The sequence below is a fragment of the Podarcis liolepis genome, assembly GCF_965112155.1.
Source record: "Podarcis liolepis genome assembly, chromosome: 4".
Taxonomy (NCBI): domain Eukaryota; kingdom Metazoa; phylum Chordata; class Lepidosauria; order Squamata; family Lacertidae; genus Podarcis; species Podarcis liolepis.
This window is the reverse complement of record NC_139558.1, coordinates 69,999,123-70,019,819: the sequence shown is the minus strand read 5'-3', so window position 1 is coordinate 70,019,819 and position 20,697 is coordinate 69,999,123. Positions and strand designations below refer to the sequence as shown.

The window sequence follows — 20,697 nt, the reverse complement described above, 5'->3', positions numbered from 1 at the left end:
TCTGTGAGCCATAAACACATCCTTCTTAAGAGATTCCTTAAGAGTTGCTTGGGAGTTAAATATCCCCAGAGGAGTATTATTCAATTGTTCTGTATATCATTTATAAAACCTACACATGATGAGAGCTTTCCAAAGATCATAATGTGGGAAAAAACATACTTCACCTTCATTCCCCCTCCTGCCAAAATCAGAAAGTATACTAGTTTAGCATTCTGTATGAGAATAGTGTGAGATGCAAAGCCATCATAAATATATCAGAATATCTATGAATTATTAGAGGATGCAAAAGCTTGCATGCTATTTGGTGATATTTTGGTTGGCCTAATAAATATATTGCCCTAATATGGATTTTGACATTTATTAATAGCGATGCACTATGGTTTGCCTAAAAGCTAGTACCAAGTACGACTTAAGGAGTTTTAGAAATGATTAAAGGATGATATATGGAGAAAAATATGGAAACCCCAGTGTCTGATTCAACATGGTGAATATCCTAGAGTTGTAAGGCATAGTAAGATGAGCGAAAGTAAATACAGTGGAACCTCGGGTTGCGGATGTAATCCGTGACAGAGGCACGTCCGCAACCTGCAGCATTCGCATGCTGAAGTGCCGCGTCTGCACAGGCACCGGTGTGATTTGGCACTTCTGCGCATAGCACAATTTAGCGCTTCTGCGCATGTGCGAGCAGCAAAACCCGGAAGTAACCCATTCTGGTACTTCCGGGTTTCCTGCGGTCCGCAACCCGAAAACACGTAACCTGAAGCGTCCATAACATGAGGTATGACTGTATATAATTAATTTAAGAAGTTAAAATGGACACTTGTAGGCTAAGAAGTTAGGCAAGCATGATTCTCAGAGAAGGCGGGCACTCAAGGGAGAAACTTATGAGTTTGTGGTGGGATCAGACTCCCCTAAAAGGGTTCAAATTTCAGCAAATCCTTAAATTCCTGGAATGAGCAAAGGTTGGAAATAATGCTGGCCAGCTTCCTCATGAGGTAACCACTTGATAATGGCTGAGTCTTTAACCCAACCAAAGGTACCAAATGGATCATCTGGAGATTCAATGCCAGACAGCCAAATGGGTGAAGCCCCTCCCCAGGGTCTGATTTTAGTTAATAAGACAAAAAGCTAGTGTTAGTTTTTTAAGGATGGCAGTTAGTAATGATGTACTGGCAAAACTGTGAAGGGAGACAGAGAACACGGCTGATTTCTGTTTTAGATCCAAGGCTGTGGGAGAAGCAAGAGACTCTCTTGTAGTGTAATGCTGGGAACCTCTTCATTGTAGGCTCCAGTACTATATATGTGTAAATAAACCATATATCATAAAAACAGTGCAGTGTCTGCTGTGCCTCATTTCCAAAAGGAAACACAAACCCTTGGTAAGTGCCTGGACCCCTGGAATCTCACTGCTCAGTGATTGGCGTGGGGTGTAACAATATTTTGTCATTGCATCTCCACACACACTGTACTTCCTCGCTTACTCCTTCCCGTGATTCTCAATTGCCTGCTTTACATTTGAAAATTCTTGGATTGAAAGGTTTCCCCTTCTGAGAGCAAAAGGTTCTTCTGCTTGTATCTGGGAGTTACTGATCCCCCTGGCTACAACTCCCCTCTCCCCCCAGCAGCCCCCTGAAAATCTGTTCCAGCAGATCAAGAGACCCTCCAGTGTGTGACTGACACATAAGGTGACGCAGGAGGGCTCAGCCAGGAAAGAAAATCAATGACATCCCCACATGAACAGAGAGATTTTTGGATCCAACCATTTGTTATATTTTGCTCCATTGTTTAACCACTTGGCATTTCTGTGTGGCCTTTTCTATATGCATACCTGATGTATTGCATGAACATTGTTTGCAGCTATTCAAAGAATGCAACTCCCCTAAGAAATGAGTGAATGTGACTAACTTGGCTCTATTCATTTCAGCGAGCCTAATCCCAGCAGAACTTGGCTGGACAAAGCCTCCCATTTTTGATTCACTGATCAGACTTTGTGAAACTGAATGGTTTTAGTTTTGGTTGTAGCTAATCCAGGTCGTCTTGAAAAACCCCTATCTCCATCTGGTCTGTCTTCACAGTAAACCCGAGAGGCTTTACCTTTCCCTTGATCACTTGCTCCATAGTGGAAGACAGATCGTCCACTTCCAACTTCAGCTCACTCTTCTCTTTCTCCAGCTTTTGTTTGACCCGCTGCAGGTTGTCTGCTTGTTCCCCAAGCTCCGCCATGCTGTCTGCATGCTTCTTCCTGAGTGTAGCTGCTGTTGCCTCGTAGTGCAGCGTGGCTTCTTCAAGGTCCCGCCGCAGCTTCAGAAACTCAGCCTCCCGCTTCTTGTTCATCTCCAGCTGTGCCGCAGTGGCGCCCCCAGCCTCTTCCAGCCGCTCACTCAGCTCTTCCAGCTCTCGGGCCAGGTCTGATCTTTGCTTCTCCACTTTTGCGCGGGCAGCTCGTTCTGCTTCTAGCTCTTCCTCAAGTTCCTCTATGCGGGCCTATCAGACAGAGAAGCATGTGAGCATAACAGCACAGCCCTAGACACCACAGTGCCTCCATCTTAAGACATTGTACGTAACCTTTGTGGTAACTCTGAACCCTCAAATTCAGAGTGTTCTCTCACTCTGAATTTGGGTCAGAACTTTAAATCATGAATTGCAACTCGGTTAGATGTTTTTAATCATCTGGGGAAATGTTCTCTGCCATCTTTCCAAGACATCAAACACCCAGGCTGCAGTCCTACTTACACTTACCTCCATTGCCCACTGGGAACTACTTCCAACTAATATTGTGCAGGATTGCTCCAACAGTATGGCAAAATAGATATTTTTAAAAGCAAGATAATATCGGAAGTGGAGTATTCTGTTACAAAGAGTGTCCCCTGCCACTTTAAAATTGTGAGTAGGGGGTGAAATATAGGGTAGCAGCAAGCATTTGTGGTTCCTTTCCGTAATTCACCTCTGTACTAGAACTGTCAAAACTGGTTAGTCACACATTCTGCCTCTGGGCAGCAAGCAAGTTGCAGAATTATTAATGCCACATCCCACCCCCTCCAGAGGGAAGAAAGAGCAACTTTGGCAGCTGAAAAACCAAGGAGGTCATAGAACCTCCATAGATCAGCAGCCAAAGGGACTGTTTTTATTCTTGACAGAGTTTCTTACTTCTGTGCAAACTTTGTTGCCAGTGTTAGCACATCGCTGCAATTCACATTGTCTTCCTCTGAGGTGTATTCTGTTCTTTTACTGACTCGCAAGCCCCTAGGTGCTTGTAACCAAGGACAATACAGTCAGAGGCGAATGTTCCCTTTCCATTAAGGATATACTGCCTAGAAGCCAATTTCCCTGCTTCCATCCCTTTCTTCTTAAATATCTTTCCTTCAAATGTGTCTCTTATTATCTTTCCCAACCACCAACTCAACAAGGCACCTTCTGTTATTAGGATTCTTGTTGCTCAAGAAACACTGTTTGGTTGAAGAATTTCATCACAAAATTCAGAGAAGTGTGAATTTTGAAGGCTGGCTGTGTTTCTGTTCTCATACTGCTTGGGAATATGCAAATTAGGTAGGTCCACCTTTCTTTCTTTCTTTTTAAAAATAATATTTATTAGTTTTTCAACAAATTGAACACAACACTACAAAACGCCAAAAAAGAAAAAAAAATACAATACAATACAAAGAAAAAACAAAACAAAACAAAACAAAACAAAAACCATTTAAAACACAATCCAATTTCAACATCTTATCTTTCTTTCCCTTATTTCCTCGACCTCCTCACACCTCCCCTTTTGTATTCCACTTCTGTTAATTGTTTCAGCAATTCCTTTCCATCTTCCTCTGTTTTCTATCCTATAATTGTCTTAACACATTCTAACCATATTTTTCTCTTTAAAGCTCTATTAATCTATTTATACTTAATTCCTTGTAACATTTCTACTAAAGCCATATAATTTCATTCCAACGTTTTTCTAACATTCATTAATTTTACAGTATTTCTGTAAATAGTCTTTAAACTTTTTCCAGTCTTCTTCCACCGACTCTTCCCCCTGGTCTCGGATTCTGCCAGTTGTAGGTCCACCTTTCAATGCACAGTTAATTTAATTTCTCCACCATCTATAATCAATGGCTGTTGGTTCTGGTAGCTAAGTGATAGCTACAGGTTTGGTGGTATTAGGCTACTGAATACCAGATGCTGGGAAGGAGGAGGCCAAACAATGGGAGAAAGCTGTCACCTTCAATCCCTGCTTTCAAGATTTCCCAGAGCTGTCCACTTTGGAAAACAGGGTGATGAATGATATGGATGTCTAATCAGGCAGAATTAGACTGATCCCTGTATTGTATAAATATAAGTTTGTAGGGAGGTAAAAAGAAATTATACAAGAAATATGTAACTGTGCGGTATAAAGTAATGGATAGACAAAGTACAGTGAGATTAATTGGAAGTCAGTTTTAAATTTCTTTTCTATACATTTTATAATTGTGTTCAATACCAGGAGTATATATGAGAATAATTATATTAATCTTCTTATATCTTATAGTGTGGTGGTTTGTTTGATTTTTCTGTTTTTGTTGTTGTTTTATTGTAAAAGTTTTTACTTGTATGTATGTCTGCTTTTCATAAATGTATTTATTTTAAATTAATAAAGGTATATTAAAAAGAGAGAGAGAGGTAGATGTCTAATCTGATCCAGTAGAGCTTTTCTTGTGACCTTAAAAGATTTCTAATAACCTGGAATTCAGATCAAATGGGATCACAACCTGTACAAAGCCCAAGGCTTTCTTACAATACAATGTCCAGTATATCCAGTACTGAGAGAAACTGAGCAGGAATAATTACCTGAAGCTCTTTTATCTTCTTTTGGAGCTGCATCACTATGGCCTGCTCATCCTCCATCTTGGAGCTCATCTGACTGATTTCAAATTCTTTCCTATTAATGCAATAGATTGGGTTTGAGTACAATGGAGTAATTAGTTGGTTGCTTTTAAGCAGAAATGCCATCTCAGAACAAACAATTGCTATAGCCCTATTCAGGTGTTTGCATAGAGCAACACATGCATGCATGACTAACCTCCTCTCCCCCTTGCAGGGAGGGGTGTTCATGTGTATAGCAGCACATGTGAAGTCTTCTCCCCAAACACGCAGAATTCCAGGTTGGATGGAAGACCAGCCACCACTGTACATTCACGCTGAATGCAAGGATGCCAAGGACAGGGCTAGCAGTCAGCACACACTACGAAAGGGGGACTGGCTACTTAGTGTGGCTCCATTCCTTACCCATCTGATGCTCCATACAGGAGCTATAAAGCCTGAATATGACTCATTCCTGCTACGTTTCAAGGTCCTTAGGAAATTGCTGCCTGCAAATCTGCAATCTAAGTAACACAGAGCTCTGGTACCTGTTAGAACTCTGTTGGAGGGAAAAGCTGGTTAAGTGAACTACATTTTGATCTGCCTGCCAAAGCCCAATCTGCTATGACGTGGAGCACAAAACCATACCAGATGGAAGGAAGAAAAGCAGACTGGAGCATGGGGAGTTGAATCTAGCTGGCTGCCCTCCACTTGGAGGTAGCAAATTTGGTCTACCTTTCTATTTTCTATGCTGTTACTGTTTTATGGAACTGTCTCACTAGGCAACCCTATTTCTAGTTGTGGTGTGTGTGTGTGTGTGTTTGTGTAGCAGGCCTACAGAACCTTTGACCCATCAAGCTAAACACACCCACCAGTCACATATGGCAACTCACCAGGGACTAAACAAACCTCCTGTTTTTGGCTGCTTTCCTGAGACTGAAAATATAGTGGCACTGCAAGATATTATTGTTACTTCTTGCGTTTTACACAAGGTACAAAGCATCATAGGGCAGTGAATGTTTTACAGTATAAAAACAGCCTCTGCTGCTAAGAAATCTAACGCCACCTTACTTCTTTAACTTTTCATCCAACTGCAGCTTATCATTTTCCAAGTCCATGACACTTTCTTGAGTCAGCTTCAAGTCACCCTCCAGTTTGCGTTTGGCTCTTTCCAGATCCATCCTCACTTTCTTTTCTTGTTCAAGAGAGCCCTCGAGCTACAGAAATGAAAAGGGACAGATATAGGAGAAAATAGCCACTCAACTTTTCAAGTTCTTGGCAGACCACAGACATTTGGCAGCATTTTCAGGTATTGTAAGCCGTACTGAAGTTTAGAGAAACCGAGTCCTCTTTTTATTGATGTATACAGACTGATCTCTTTCCCCATAAAGAACATGCTGAACAAAATACTAGAAAGGGGTGTGGAACTACCTCCCTCTCCCCACCATTCATAGGAACATATGAAGATACCATACTGAGTCAGACCACTGATCTATCTAGCTCCAAACTGTCAACACTGACTGAGTCTGTTGGTGACTCTCCAGAGCTCCAGACAGGAGTCTTTTTCCAGCTCTACCTGGAGACCCAGGGATTATACTTTGGTGTGCTCTACCACTGAGCTATGCCCCCCCCCCACTGCATCTCTATGTGAAACTTGGAATGCAAATGAATTCCTTGCATTTACCTTCCATTCAGAAACTGAACAACAGATTGACTTTCATTGTCACCTATTTCAATAATAGGTCCAACATTTATAACAGGACAACCAAAGCCACTTGAATGTCCAACCCCAGCCCCCAAACAACCTAGGTGAACGAACAGCAGCGCAAACATACATCATCAACTTGCTGCTCCAGTTTCACTTTAGCCTTGCTCAGCGTGTTGACTTTGTCCTCCTCTGCTTGCAGGTCATCCAAGGCCTGCTGGTGAGCTTCCTGCAATGACTTCTTTTCCTTCGTCAGCTTGCTGATGGTCTCATCAAGTGCTGCCATTTCTTCTGTCAGATTCTTAACCTGTTGGGGAAGGACGACATAGGCCAGAAGTTTTTGCAAAGAAATCTTAGCTCAAAGGTTTCTCTTCTCTGCCTGCGCTGTGGTTGAAGTGTACCGAGTGCTGTGTATGAATGTGGGACTGATTCCCACAAATAATTTTTCATCCATGCAAGTGATGCTCGGCTTTCTTGGATATCTGCTCATGTGATCTGAATTCCAGATATCAGGTGGGGAAGCAAGGAAAGCAAGTAGCATACATCAGGTGTCTAATGTGATACTGTTCAATTCCCAGTTCTTAAAACATGAAAATCCGGGCACCAAATATAGGGCCAGAAACAACTTGCACAACAACTTTCTAGTCTAAGGGACATGATGTAGCCACCTTGTGAAAGGTAAGCAGGTCCGGGTCTAGTCAGTACCTAAAAGGAGATCTCCTGGGAACCACATGTACACTGTCTTGAGTTCCATTGTGAGAGAAAGACAAAGTATAAATATATTAAATAGACCAGGCAGAAGGTTGCTGATAGCAAGATCACAGATCTCCTGGTTCATAAATTGCATCAGTCTTTCAAAGAATCCCTAGACTGTTCCCATGGGCAAAAATATAGCTGTCTTCTTATTAGCCTGACATAGTACGGGTGGAGCATGTAGTCAGATCTTTTCCCAGCCAAGAGTTTTGGAAAATTATAGACTTGCATATAAAGCTGCCATAAAGCTGCTCTGAGGGTGGATTTTTTATTTTAATGGCCAAGTATTAAAGCTACCTTATTTTCAGTGGCATGTTTTTCTTTCTCCACTTTTGCCAGTGTTATTTCAAGGTCATCAATGTCCTTCTTCAGCTCAGAGCATTCATCTTCCAGCTTCCTCTTCTTGGATGTCAGCTCAGAGTTCATCTCCTCTTCATCTTCCACCCGCTCAGTCAGCTCTTTGACTTTGGCCTCCAGCTGGATCTTAGATTTAATCAGCAAGTCACATCGTTCTTCTGCATCTGCCAGGGTGTCTTGCTCCTGTCAGGATTTGCAAGGGACTGCGTTAGTGGCTAGGGAGAAAACTTACGTAGCAAACGGCTTCTCATCCACAAATTTTTTCTCTCTTGAGGATGCGTGTGCTCTCACACATTGCGAGATTGATATATCAATCTCACGCACAGACGAATGATCAGATATGAACAGCTTGGGAGATAATTGACATTAATTGTTCAGCGCATTAATTCTGGGCGCCTTCATAACCCTGTAGATAGATAACAGGCCTGAATGACTGGTATTCATTTCTGCCCCCTCACCAAATGCACCCATTATGAGTCCTCTTGGTAAAGTTTAACAATGAAACACACCATTGGAAGATAATGTAACAGCTGAGCAGAGACTATACAGTGGGGTTACATCTGTGGCAATCCAGATGTTGTTAGGCTACAGTTCCCATCAGACCCAGTCAGCATGTCCAATGGTCTGGCATGATGGGAGCTACAGTCCCATAACTTGTGAAGAGCCACAGATTCCCCATCTCTGCTATGCAGCAAAATAAGAGATGTTGGGCCAAGATAGGACCTCACTGCCTCTATCAACCCTGCAGGTGACAAAAAGGTTCTTCTGGACATAATTGTTTTCCCTAACCCCCTGAAAAAGCCAAAGGATTGCTAAGCAAGCCTTCTGAGGCAAGACGTTCCTCCTGGTGAAAAAGGCCTGCTTTAAATAACAACAACAACATCTCTGCGTATGCATAGACATGAATGAATGATATTAGTGACATAGGGGATGCTTCCAGATGGGGGGCTTGGCTTGCCAATTGGCCATTTGGATCTAATTTTCCTCTGTGTGCATTTGCTTCCACACATTCCCATTTTTCAGTCATAGCTATTCACTGCTATTTCGCCACTTGCCATCCAGACCAGTGGGCAGAGATGGATGGAATTTATCTGGATGTTTGTTTGCTGTCCCTTCCCTCAGTCGCTCTTCCCTTGCACCCCACTACTTCCCCTACCCTTCTGTACTGCCTACACATGCAAATATTTCTACATGAAGAATGAAGTCTACAAGAGCAAATGTTATCAGCCTTAGTCATCATATTTCACCAGAGGCAAAACGGAAAGTTGCCCTTTGGGTGGAGGGGCAATACCCATTTCCATTTGTTTTGTTAATATTGATGTTTTGTGCTAGAGGGCTATTTTATTTTTAGCTAAGTCTTTAGCTAAGACTGACACTAGAATAATCTCATGTAAGACCTCTGCATTATTTAAATAATAATATTTTTAAGACCATTGCAATTACAGTCTCCGACAGAATCCCACACGTTCTGTGTGGAGATCTTGAGAGAAGAGCTCCTTCTGGCTTGGTTGCTGAAATCTGAAAGTGCCTTCAGCATGCAGCAATTAGGGGAAATAAGCACACTCAGACTGTGTGGGTTGTCGCAAACAACATAGCTAGGTGGTTCACAGGTGAGGAGCAAATGGCAGTAGGGGTTTGAATTAGATACCACTGACTGAAATGTCACCACCCATGTGACAAACTTCTCACCACAGAAAACACGCAATCAAGTTTACACCCTAGTAGTGACTGCAGATATAGTATAATGGGTTATTTTTTATGGATTTTCTATGGTAAGGGGGAAACTGATTATTATTAAGGTATGGCATTCTGATGACAACATTGTCATGTAGATGTTGAAAAAGACTTGTGTACATGAGTAACACTGATTGCACAAGAAGCTGCCATCTGGAAACAATTCAATTGACTGTTTCAGCCACAGTTCCTCGTCTTCTGAATGAAAATAATAGTGTCCCACAAGGGATTTAGGAAGATGAACACGATAGTGATTACAAACCACTTTATGTATAAAAACATTCTGTGTACTAATAATAAACAGTCACTCATTTTAGAATGTGCTGTAAGCTCTCAAAAATTTAAAATCTGCATTCTTTGTCATCTTTTCAAATAATTTCTTTGCTAGTTCAACAGCATGCTTGCAAATTGCATGTAAAATGCCACATCTCCAAGTTTAACATCTCCTTGCTTCAGTGGTTTGCCATGGTAACCAACTCAACTGATTGGAATATAGATGAAAAACATTAGTATTTATATCCAAGCCTTTTAAGTATTGCAGTTCTTTTATTTGCATGTAAAGTAATGTAAACTAATGCAAAGCAAAACTAAGATGCCAGTCCTTAGTTGAACAAATTATGGAAAGCAATTGTTATTTTCTTTTAATGTACTTATTTAGAGATAAAGATTCCTGAGAAGTCTAAATTTAATACAAAATATACACGCTGACATCTCACAACTGAATATGAATGTTCCTAATGTCTGTCTTTTACTGTGAGGAAGAAACTTTCTGAATATTTAATTATGAACTGCAATACTGTAATATAAAAAGAACTTCTATCTTCCAGATTTTGTAGATCAAAAGATTGACAGTGCCCCTTTGTTAATTTCTACATATTATCATGGTTTTGCTAGGTAGTTTGTACATCTCTCATTGCACATGTCCACAGTTTTAAAGAGACTTTCCAGTATGATTGCTCTGAATATAATAAATGCAAGCATATTGCTTGTTTCTTTGCAGGAGAATTGGAGTTTATGTTTCAAGACAGCACATCTATTGCTAGAAAATCACATTCTCTCAGCATTCCTATTGCAATATTTATCACTAGAAAAACTGCTATTCTTTCCTAAATATTGAGATCGTAATGTGATGGTTGTCTGTCTGTCACAAGGACCTATGGAGCAATCCCTGTTACACCACCAATGAGAAGTGGCATAATTCCCCAGTGTGTGTGTGTGTGTGTGTGTGTGTGTGTGTGTGTCTCACTGGGGAATTATATATATAACAACTTTTTTAAATAAAATAAAATAAAATTATGGTTTTTATTACAGCAAGTCTACTTCTACTGCAATGCCCCATCGTTTTGTTAAGTTTTATGGGGTTTTTTATTTGGAGTGCCATGAAGAAGCTTGGTCAATTTAACTTTGCACCTAGACTGTTCACACATGTATGTGATCTCTTGATTTTGTCTCACTTGATTACCCTAAACAGATGCCTCCTGGTGAAATGTGTGAACCAACTCTAACAATAATAATAATTTATTTTTTGTACCCCACCCATCTAGCTGGGTTGCCCAAGTCACTCTGGGTGTCTTCCAACAAGGTATATAACACAACAGAACATCATACATTGAAAGATTCCTGATACAGGGCCTCCTTCAAATGTCTATGGAAGGTTGTGTAATTGCTTATCTCTTTGATGACTGACGGGAGGGCATTCCACAGGGTGGGCACCACCACCAAGAAGGCCCTCTTCACTCCTTGCAGTGAGGGAACTGCCAGAAGGCCCTCGGAGTTGGATCTCAGTGTCCAGCCTGAATGATAAGGGTGTTCCATGTCAATTCTACTTCTCCACTTTGGGCAGAAAAAGTGAAATTGGTAAAGAGTTCATCTGAAGGAACTCAAACTTTTTTTAAAAGGTTAATATTTGGGAATCCTGGTTATGTTGCTGGAGCCATCCTTAATCTGGAAGCTGGCCTGAGCTCTTCAAAGTGCCTAGTGCAGGTTAATTCTATCCATTTGGGGCTCCTTTGCTATCTTGCATTCATTCCTTGGTATTTAAAAAACAATGTTCAATTCTATTCCTGGATCCAGCAAGGATTAACATCTAATGGAGGATCCCATTGTTGAATGAAGCAGCCAAGGGCCCATAAATATGGGGGGTTTTTTACCATAAGAAAGTGGCTTTGTGCCAGAGGGCAAATGAGTGGGGCCCCCTCCCTCACCTGGCTGGCAAGTGAGAAGCACAAGAGTTGTGTGTGAGAGCTAGACTAGAAGCAAGCTTAAATTCAAGGCTGTGGCTAGGGGGAAAGCTATGGGGTGTTGATGTTGTAAGTTAATACTGTGTAAAGAAACCATATATCATAAAAACACCACAGTCTCCACTGTCCCTCATTACACAGAACCCCTGGAATCTTGCATTGCTTGGAGATTTGGGAGGCGTGCAACACTTTATTTATCCCTAGTGAATTCAGTATGGTGCTGCTGCTGTTAACATTATGGGGTGATATTCTGCCTACTTGTTATAACCTTCTGATTTGACACCTCATCGGGGAACAAAGGGTCCTTGGAGGGAAATTGCCCTCTGAGCCAACCTTGGAAGTCCCCACTGCCCTCCCCACTGCCCTGGAAGTTCCAGCAGAGGAGGAGTCCATTCTGTCAACACCAATCAGACCTGAAGAGGACCTTTGTCATCCTATGACTCTGATGCCTCCAACCCAGAAGACCTAGCAGAACCACAGTCTTGAAAACAGGCAAGCCCCTTTGAACTAAAAAAGCTTCCATTATTTATTCATTTCATCTATGAATTCCTTGCTACAAGGCATTCCAAATAAATTTGTAATAACCTGGGGCAGAGCTAGCCTCCCAAACTGTGTAATATTTCTATTTAAGATTCAGTCTGAGGTTACCTGTTGGCAACCCCTCCCTTGCTTTCTACTGGAGCCATCATCACCTACAGCATGCGGACCACTGTCCCGGGCCACCAGCAAACGAGTCAAATCAAACAGAAAGTGTTTGTTTTCCCCTTGGCATATCTGGAAAGGTTCGAGTTATCTTCTCTGTTCCATCCTCCCCCCCCCTCCCCAAATGCGGAAATGTTTGGCAATCTGTTCTCAGTCAGAGCCAGTTCTTGTAAACAACACGAGTGCCTGTAGATTCTATTTTTACTAGATACGGAGCAGCATATTAATAATTGCTCGGGCTACGTCTTTAGAGCTCTGTTTCACTATTCATTCCACTTTATGATTCATAGCAAGTGCCATGCAATAAAATGTTATATGAATTGTATTCACCACGTTTTTTTTTTTTAAAGTGTGATTTTCCAGCTTTAAAGTGAGGCTCGCACTTTGCGTCTGATGCTGCTGCCCCCAAATGGGTCTATATTCCAACAACAAAATAATTTTGGTCCACTTACTGCCTGCAGCTGAAGAAGCAGGTCATTCTTCTCCTGCACCAGAGATACTTGCTTTTCTTCAAGCTCCTTCCTCCTGGCTTCAGATTTTTCCAGGGCCTCCTTTAATTTCAGGAACTCTTCTTTCATATTGGCCATTTCTTTTTCAGTTTCTGCAGATTTCAGCAGAGGCTTGATCTTAAAGAAAAGCTTCATCCAAGGCCAGTTTTTCACAACCATAAAAGCTCGGATATTCCACTGGATCACAAGCAGGGCATCCCTGGTTTAAGAAGAATAAGACACTCCCCTGAGCATGCTTCATAGGATCTCTGAAATGGGGCAAAATTATCTATGGGGTGAGCCCCATGACGGGGCAGCAAATACATCCCAGCAGCTCTAGAAGTTTTTCAAGCCAAATCTTTGGCGCAGATACTTTACGGGGCCCAAATTCGGACGGGTAATCATTGTAGCATTCTTGAAAACTGTCCAGTCCAAATTTTTAAGGACAGGGTAATCTCCCTAGCAGTTTGAAAGCACGTCAAAGTGCAAATAGATGGTGGGAAGAATAGATAGGTGGGAAGGCAAATGGCATTTCCGTGCACTGCTCATGCTGGGCACATAACCTGGAAAAACTGTCTGCAGACAAACGCTGGCTCCCTCGGCCAGTAAAGCGAGATGAGCGCCGCAACCCCAGAGTTGTTTGTGACTGGACTTAACTTTCAGGGGTCCTTTACCTTTACCTTTACTATGACATAAGCAGTCCATACATAAATACCTTCGCTCTACGATCTTCTGGAACTCAATGCGCATCAATCTGCCTCGGACTCTTGCTTGAATTAGTGTTAAAATCTTGGCTAATCTCTCATCCCTCATTTCTTCCAAATGTCCCAGAAGACCAGCCTTAAAGAAGACCTGAAATGTACATGAACCTAAGACTTACAAATTCAACAAACCCTTGACATGTAATATGGTCCAATTCAATCTTAGATTTCCAAAACAACAGTGCTAACTGGGTCAGATTACTAATGACACAACCTATACTGGCTGGTTTCGAATAGTGTAAAATCTTGTACCAAGGGAAGGTGAAGTGACATTGTAGTGTCCTGTGTGCTCTGTTGCTCCTCAAAACAGCTCAAAGCTCCAATCCCACCCACTGACCCCTTTCCTGGTAATATGTAGCACTTAGTTCTGTGCAGACATGGCTAGGATTGCATCATAAATTTCTGCAGAATTGGACAAAATGACAGGCAGGATTCGAAACCTGTGGGACCAGAGATTTACAGAAGATTGGAAGAAGTACCGTATTTTTGGCTCTATAAGACGCACCAGACCATAAGGCACACCTAGTTTTTGGAGGAGGAAAACAAGAAAAAAATATATTCTGAATCCCAGAAGCCAGAACAGCAAGAGGGATTGCTGCGCAGCGAAAGCAGTGATCCCTCTTGCTGTTCTGGCTTCTGGGATAGCTGCGCAGCCTGCATTAGCTCCATAAGGCGCGCACACATTTCCCCTTACTTTTTAGGAGGGAAAAAGTGAGTCTTATAGAGCAAAAAATACGGTATATGAATTATTTGAAGAGCAACTGTAATCAACAAATAACACTAGTAGGACTACAAGAAGTTTTGTAAGGAGAAATATACAAAGTGTTACAAAGTAGAAAAAGATAGAGATATTGGTTATGAGTTTGAAATGTAATAGGGAAGATAAGAAATGCATACTGAGAGATTAGATTGGAAAATTTTCAGACAGGATTGATGGAAGTCAAAAATTTGAATAAGATGTAAAAGTATGTTTAATTACTGTTGAAAATGATATGTTAAAAAAACTAATAAAAACTATATATATATATATAATATATATATATAACTATATATATATATGAGATTGCATCATAAATTTCTACAGCTCTATGCATGTTATTTTGCAAATGCTTCCAGATGACCTGTTTACTGAACTCTCATCCTGATGTGTTTGCAGAGAGATTGGACAGCAGTGGCTATTTAATGAGCATCCATTCTGTTTAGTTTACCAGGGGATCAGATGATGTTGCATCAAACTGTTTCCCCACTCTTTCCAGTGAATTATACCACCCTTTTCCTTATTGCAAAAAGTCTGGGGTTGGTTTGGGGGGGGGCAGATTTGTTGCACAAGGCTTCCCAATCAACTATAATTGTGCATCCTGAACTTACCAGTATGCAATTGAAAATAACGACGGACTATCCTATATCAACCCTATATTACAATGCTCTACCTCGCAAAAAGCATGCCACATTTTTAAAAAGTCAAAGAAAAAGAATAAAGACATATCTGGATGTTTGAAAGCTAGGGGGTACGTCTCTACCCTTGGCAAGGTTTTAAAAAAATATTATTCATAAAAGTGGCAATTAGTTCTATTCTTTTACATCAATTTCTTTGAAAAATCTAGCTATTAGTAATGATGAATGGCAATTGAAGCATTACAGGTACAATCAGAGCTGTGAATTATATATCCTTGGGTGGTAGACAATTGGTGGTATTTCTGATCTACTTCCTTCCTGTTTTATAATTTGATCTGACATTCAACATTATGGGGTGCATTTATTCTGGCCATTTAATCTGAAGTGCTAGAAAAGGTGTTTCCCTTACTTCTTCACATCGGTTTCCTGAACATTGCTAGAGATTTTAGCATGAGAAGAGACCTGCTGGATCCAGAGGCAGTTTTAGGGTAGCATAATTGGTGTGAGCTGCAGGGGGGCCCCCGGTGTTGGACTGCAGGGGGTCACACAACATTGCAGTAGAACAGAATGTGAGAGGCAGGGGGCACCAAATTTTAGTGTTGCACAGGGCAATGATGAAATTTGAGAGCCCAAAGTCCACCACTGACTGGATCAGGCCAGAGGCCCACCTGGTGCAACATCCCATTTCTCACTACGGCCAACTGTATAGTGTCTAGCACAGAACTAGAATACTTCGCCCACGACAATCAACAGCATTTCTGGCTAAGGTTTATTGAAATGGGGTTCCTTTTGCAAACCAACTTCCTTGCATGAGCCCAGGTTCTCTGCACACTAATTCCAATAAGCCAAACAAGCTGCCTGTGAAAGCAGCAATGGTGACTAGATCAGGGGTCAGCAAACTATTTCAGCAAGGGGGCTGGTCCACTGTCCCTCAGACTTTGTGAGGGGCCAGACTATATTTAGAAGAAGAAGAAGAACGAATTCCTATGCCCCACAAATAACCCAGAGATGCATTTAAAATAAAAGGACACATTCTACTCGTATAAAAACACGCTGATAACCGGACCGTCCATCGGCCGGATTTAGAAGGTGATTGGGCTGGATCTGGCCCCCGGGCCTTAGTTTGCCTACCCATGAACTAGATAGCCTTCTTTGTGCGCTTTGGAACATTTGTCACATGAGATTCTATTTCCCCTCTCTTTCATTTCCTTTACTAACTTGTACACTGTTCTATATTTCAACAGAAATCTTAAGTAGTTTACATAAATACAACACAGAACGGAAGTGAGAAAATGGCAGTGGTGCCATTCTCTTGCTGTTTTCTGTCACTTAGTGAAGACTGTTTTACTCCAGGGGCCATTTGCCAGGTAATCTTTTTGCTTTTAAGGTTGTTTTTATATGCCATGCCTGGCTGTGCTGACTGTTAGTCGTGCTGCAATTTTATTGTTCATGGGTTGAATTCAGGGGGACTAGGAAGGCCCAACCTATCTAGTTGTTTTAATGGGTGGATGCCTAGTTATTACCATGGGGGTCTCTGTATTTAGCTTTCTACCTGCAGTAATCTTTGTTCTTGTGGAATATTTGTTTGGCTTGCCCCTTGGCCTGGGTGCTTAAAGCTGAATAATGACACACAAGGAACCTCAGTTTGGTGTAATGTGTTAGGTGCCACACATCATCTGTGGGGAGCTACCTTCTTGATTTCCACTTTTGATTGTCATGTTGTTATTTTAACTGATGTAACGTGTATGGGATTGATTAACACTTGTGATTAATCAATGCACAATTCTATACAAGGCTACTCAGAAGTAAGCCCCAATGAGGGTTTTTTTTATTATCCTTGGGTAAGTGGCTATAGGATGATAGGTTCTCTTTAACCAGATGTCATTTCTTACTTCCCCACAACCACCACTCTTTCATAGATGGGACAGAATAGCGTACATTGATCTTCTAGTGATCATCCATCCATCCATCCATCCAGGCCTTCAACAGTGTTCTAGTATCAAATTCTCTCAGATGATTAACTGAGCTCAAGGAAAGATTGAAACCATTGCTTTACCTTTGTGTGTCCAAACTTGTACTGGTTATGATCAATATCTAAGGAGGCGAGCAATTTTTCAGCAGCTTTCCTGCTGTCTACAAACTTGTCCTCGGGAATTGCAGAAGGATTCAGAATGCGGTACCTGGCAAGAATAGATTAAAAAAATGTGTAAGCAGATGAAACTCTGGACCAGGTTGCTATGCCTCTCTTTACACTGGAATACAGGAGGTATGTCAGACAGAAGACCAGATTCTCTGCCTTTCTACCCATTATACGGGGGTTTCTCTGGGTTTCAGGCTGAAGCCATTTTCATCAGTTGCTACCTACTCCTTTAAACTGAAGATGCCAAGGACCGAATACGGGACCTTCTGAATGCAAAATATATGCTCTGCCACTGATCTATGGCCCTTCCTCAATTAATGCACCCAATTAACCAGTGGTGTCAGAGCAGTCATTTGTCCCCCCCCCCCCCAATTTACCCAGCCCCCAACACATTAGCTAGATAGTAATGTAAAATAAGGAAGATTAGGGTGAAAGGAGATAGCTTTGAACTTCCAAGGCTTCACCCCAACAGCCAACTGAGCAAACTTTGCCCTGTAACTTTAAGTTATAGAAAGCATTTAAAGCAGCAAAGGGTCATAAATATTCCCTGTAATAGCATTGCTATTAACAAAACAAACTTAAAAACATTTCTCCTTCTGGAATCTAAACATAATGAGCTTATCTCTCTCCAGATGGAGATTTATATAGCTGCTGCAGCAGCAGCAGCAGTAAACACTGACAACTTCCTTTTTCCAAAAGGAATGGCACAAATGTTGACATTTACCGGTAATTGTTTCCTCAAAACTAGGATAGATAACACTGATTTTTTAAAATAAAAAAACCACTACAACCTAGAAGCAACCAGGCACAATCCTGTCTAGATTCTCTACCCTCCTGCCCAACTCCCAGATGTGCAGTGGCTGGAGGCAAAGAGACATATGCTAAGTACATGTTCAAAAGCATGCATTTCACAAGCTACAGGGTTGAGGCAGGCATGCTAACAGACGCTGGGCCAAAAGAGAGCCCTGGCCCAAATGAAGTTGAAGTAGGTAGGCAGCTGAATTTCCATAACACCCAGTATGAACTGGTGGTCTAGAATAAAATTCTGGGCCAAAATCCACACATCGGCCAAATTTCCAGCATGTGCAAAATTTTTGATTCAGCTCAGCTGTGGAAAGAACAATCAAGTAAACAAAAGAAGCCATCCAAAAGTGAATTAAGAGGATTAAAAAGGAAGGTTGCTTATTGGGTTTGGGGGATCAAAAGAAGTAAGAACTTGGCTAGGCCACTGATCTTCACGATACCTTTGTTTAAAGTCTGCATAGATAACCCTGTTTGGAAATCCCTTGCGGCAAATACGAATTCCTTCTAAGACACCGTTACAGCGAAGCTGGTGAAGGACAAGGAAGGGGTCCATAGCACCTGGAAAGAAAGTCCAACATAAGGATTTTATTTCAGGGTGGCTTTATCACATGTCACCAGAGATGATGATTTGTATTGTGAGACCTAAGAAATCCAATAAAATTATGCTGGATTTGCTTTACCTGGCGTTTTTGTTTCATTGGGAATAATGCAGCGCACAAAATGGGGAGATGTGGACTTCAGATTAGTCATCAGTTTGTTTAAATTTTCCTTTGGAGAGGAAAGGGAGATTAAAACAAGCAAAATCATGGAACATTTCAGAGCAACAAGCATCTGATAAGCAAGCCACCCATCTCCATGGGATAAAGAAGTGATTCAGTAGGCAGGTGCATACACTGGGACTACTGTAGCTCCTTTGTTGCCCACAACTTCCCGGTGCCTGGTTACTTCTTAGTACACTTGCTTCACAATCACTGCTCTGGTTTGCATGTCACACTAAGCCATAGTTTAAGCTACGTCAATGAACTTGCTCGTGCACTTCCTTCTCCTCACCTCCCATCTGATGTAGTCATGAGAAGGAGGCTGGAAGCACCCAGGTCTTGGTTTAAATTAAGCACAGTTCTCAGTTACATCTCAAGAGGACCAAATTGTGATTAGTTTAAACTATGGTTTATTAAACTGTGCCAGTATCAAACTGTAGCTTCTGATCCCGATCCCAAAATAAGCAATTGATGTTGTCAGATCCAACCATGCCAACCACCTGCTAAGTTTTGGATACAACTTCTAGAGGGCTAGCCATATTTGACAGTTGCTGCCAATGCAAGAGTTGCCACCGTTTGTCTGTTATGGTCCCTTAAAGGTTAACAAGTTCACTCTATTCCCTTAAAGTTTATGTAATAAAACCCTGTAATTTTTTGAAGTCCTCCTGGATACGTTGGTGGTTGTATTGAACCCCATCCTTGATGAGCTATGACAGCTGAGTATAGTTTACCCATCTGGTTTCAAGTGCTGAATCAGAAGAGGAAATCAATAAAATGTACAGCTAATGACTTAGGAAGCTAGACAATCAGGTCTTGTATGGAGGCCTGTTTCTAATATTTTAGGTTCTCTGTTAGGAATATTCCAGCTCGTTGGTGTAAAATGACAAAGACAACAGACAGGTTACATTTAAAAAAGAAATGAAAAATTACTTTATGCATGGATGACACTGTTTGGAAGGAAGCACCTTTCTTGCGTTTCTTCTCTCCACCTTTATCAGCTTGTGCTTAAAAAAAAAAAAAAAGACAGAGCAACTGAGTTAAATACTGATTACACCACTGACATGAAGCAGAAATGTTTGATACAGTTTGCATGCTTATCAATGGCTTTCTGCAAAGCCATATGCAGCAGTGTGGGTCCAGTGATGTTTTCAGCTGCTACAAGCTACAATGAAGCTTTCTTGTGGCCCCTTGGCTTGGTTCCTTGTGTTCTTCCTTGTATGGAGGAACCTCCCACACCATCCTAAATCCAGCACTGCTACCAGTTGCTCTCTAAGGCAGAGCTTTCCAAACAGTGTGTCATGACATGTTAGTGTGTCGCCTGCAGTGTGTAGGTGTGTCGCGCGAATGCTCCCCACGCTCCTCTCAGGGCTGGAAAGGTGTTAGTTTACCTCTGGTTTGCTAGTAAAACTGAATTACTGTCGAGAAATGATGCACGTCTAAAAAGTGTGTCACCAACATGAAAAGTTTGGAAAGCTCTGCTCTAAGGGTTCAGACTAGGATAGTCTCAGCCCTATCTGGAAATTCCAGGAATTTAAACTGAAACCCTTAAGAATGCAAAGCAGATGCTCTCCCACTGAGCTATAAGCCTTTCTCTAGGCAGCCGTGAGAATGTTGAATTCCACCCAGAGACTCTCTGGCTTTGTCTGCAATGTATGACTTTGCCTAATATGATTGCATAAGGCCCCCAAGCTTAGTAGGCCAAGGACAATATAGGCATCTAAACTGATTAATAAGGGGAACTTCATGGAGGGGACTTTCCATGAGGCATTTGCTTTGGTTATAAGTTAAATATTATGTCATAGGAAAAGTGTCCAAAGGAACATTTTAGAAAGGAAAGGCAGTTTTAATAAATCAGCCATATATTCTGCTGCTTAACACCATGTGTGGGTTACAGATAACATCAAGAACATTATGGTGTTGTGGTGTAAAGTGTCCTCTGATCATCCTCTAAGCATACCCTGATCATGCTCCAAACACTCTTGTCGGGTTAGTGTGATGTTCCCTCATATGCACCCTCACAGAGCTACAAT

General features: G+C 41.5%; 1 protein-coding gene across 2 annotated transcripts in view; it reads right to left on the bottom strand.

Moving 5' to 3' along the window:
• The window catches only part of MYH15 (myosin heavy chain 15), a 94,899-nt gene that overhangs the window by 27,892 nt on the left and 46,310 nt on the right, over positions 1-20,697 (bottom strand). For both annotated transcript variants that reach the window (XM_083498487.1, XM_083498488.1), the window contains exons 20-30: positions 19,598-19,671; positions 18,590-18,677; positions 18,350-18,467; positions 17,022-17,145; positions 13,525-13,661; positions 12,774-13,029; positions 7,586-7,828; positions 6,666-6,842; positions 5,902-6,047; positions 4,819-4,909; positions 2,095-2,484 (exon numbers count right to left, since the gene is read on the bottom strand). In XM_083498487.1, coding sequence (XP_083354613.1) covers positions 2,095-2,484; positions 4,819-4,909; positions 5,902-6,047; positions 6,666-6,842; positions 7,586-7,828; positions 12,774-13,029; positions 13,525-13,661; positions 17,022-17,145; positions 18,350-18,467; positions 18,590-18,677; positions 19,598-19,671 — 1,844 coding nt within the window. The remainder of the gene's footprint in view (positions 1-2,094; positions 2,485-4,818; positions 4,910-5,901; positions 6,048-6,665; positions 6,843-7,585; positions 7,829-12,773; positions 13,030-13,524; positions 13,662-17,021; positions 17,146-18,349; positions 18,468-18,589; positions 18,678-19,597; positions 19,672-20,697) is intronic.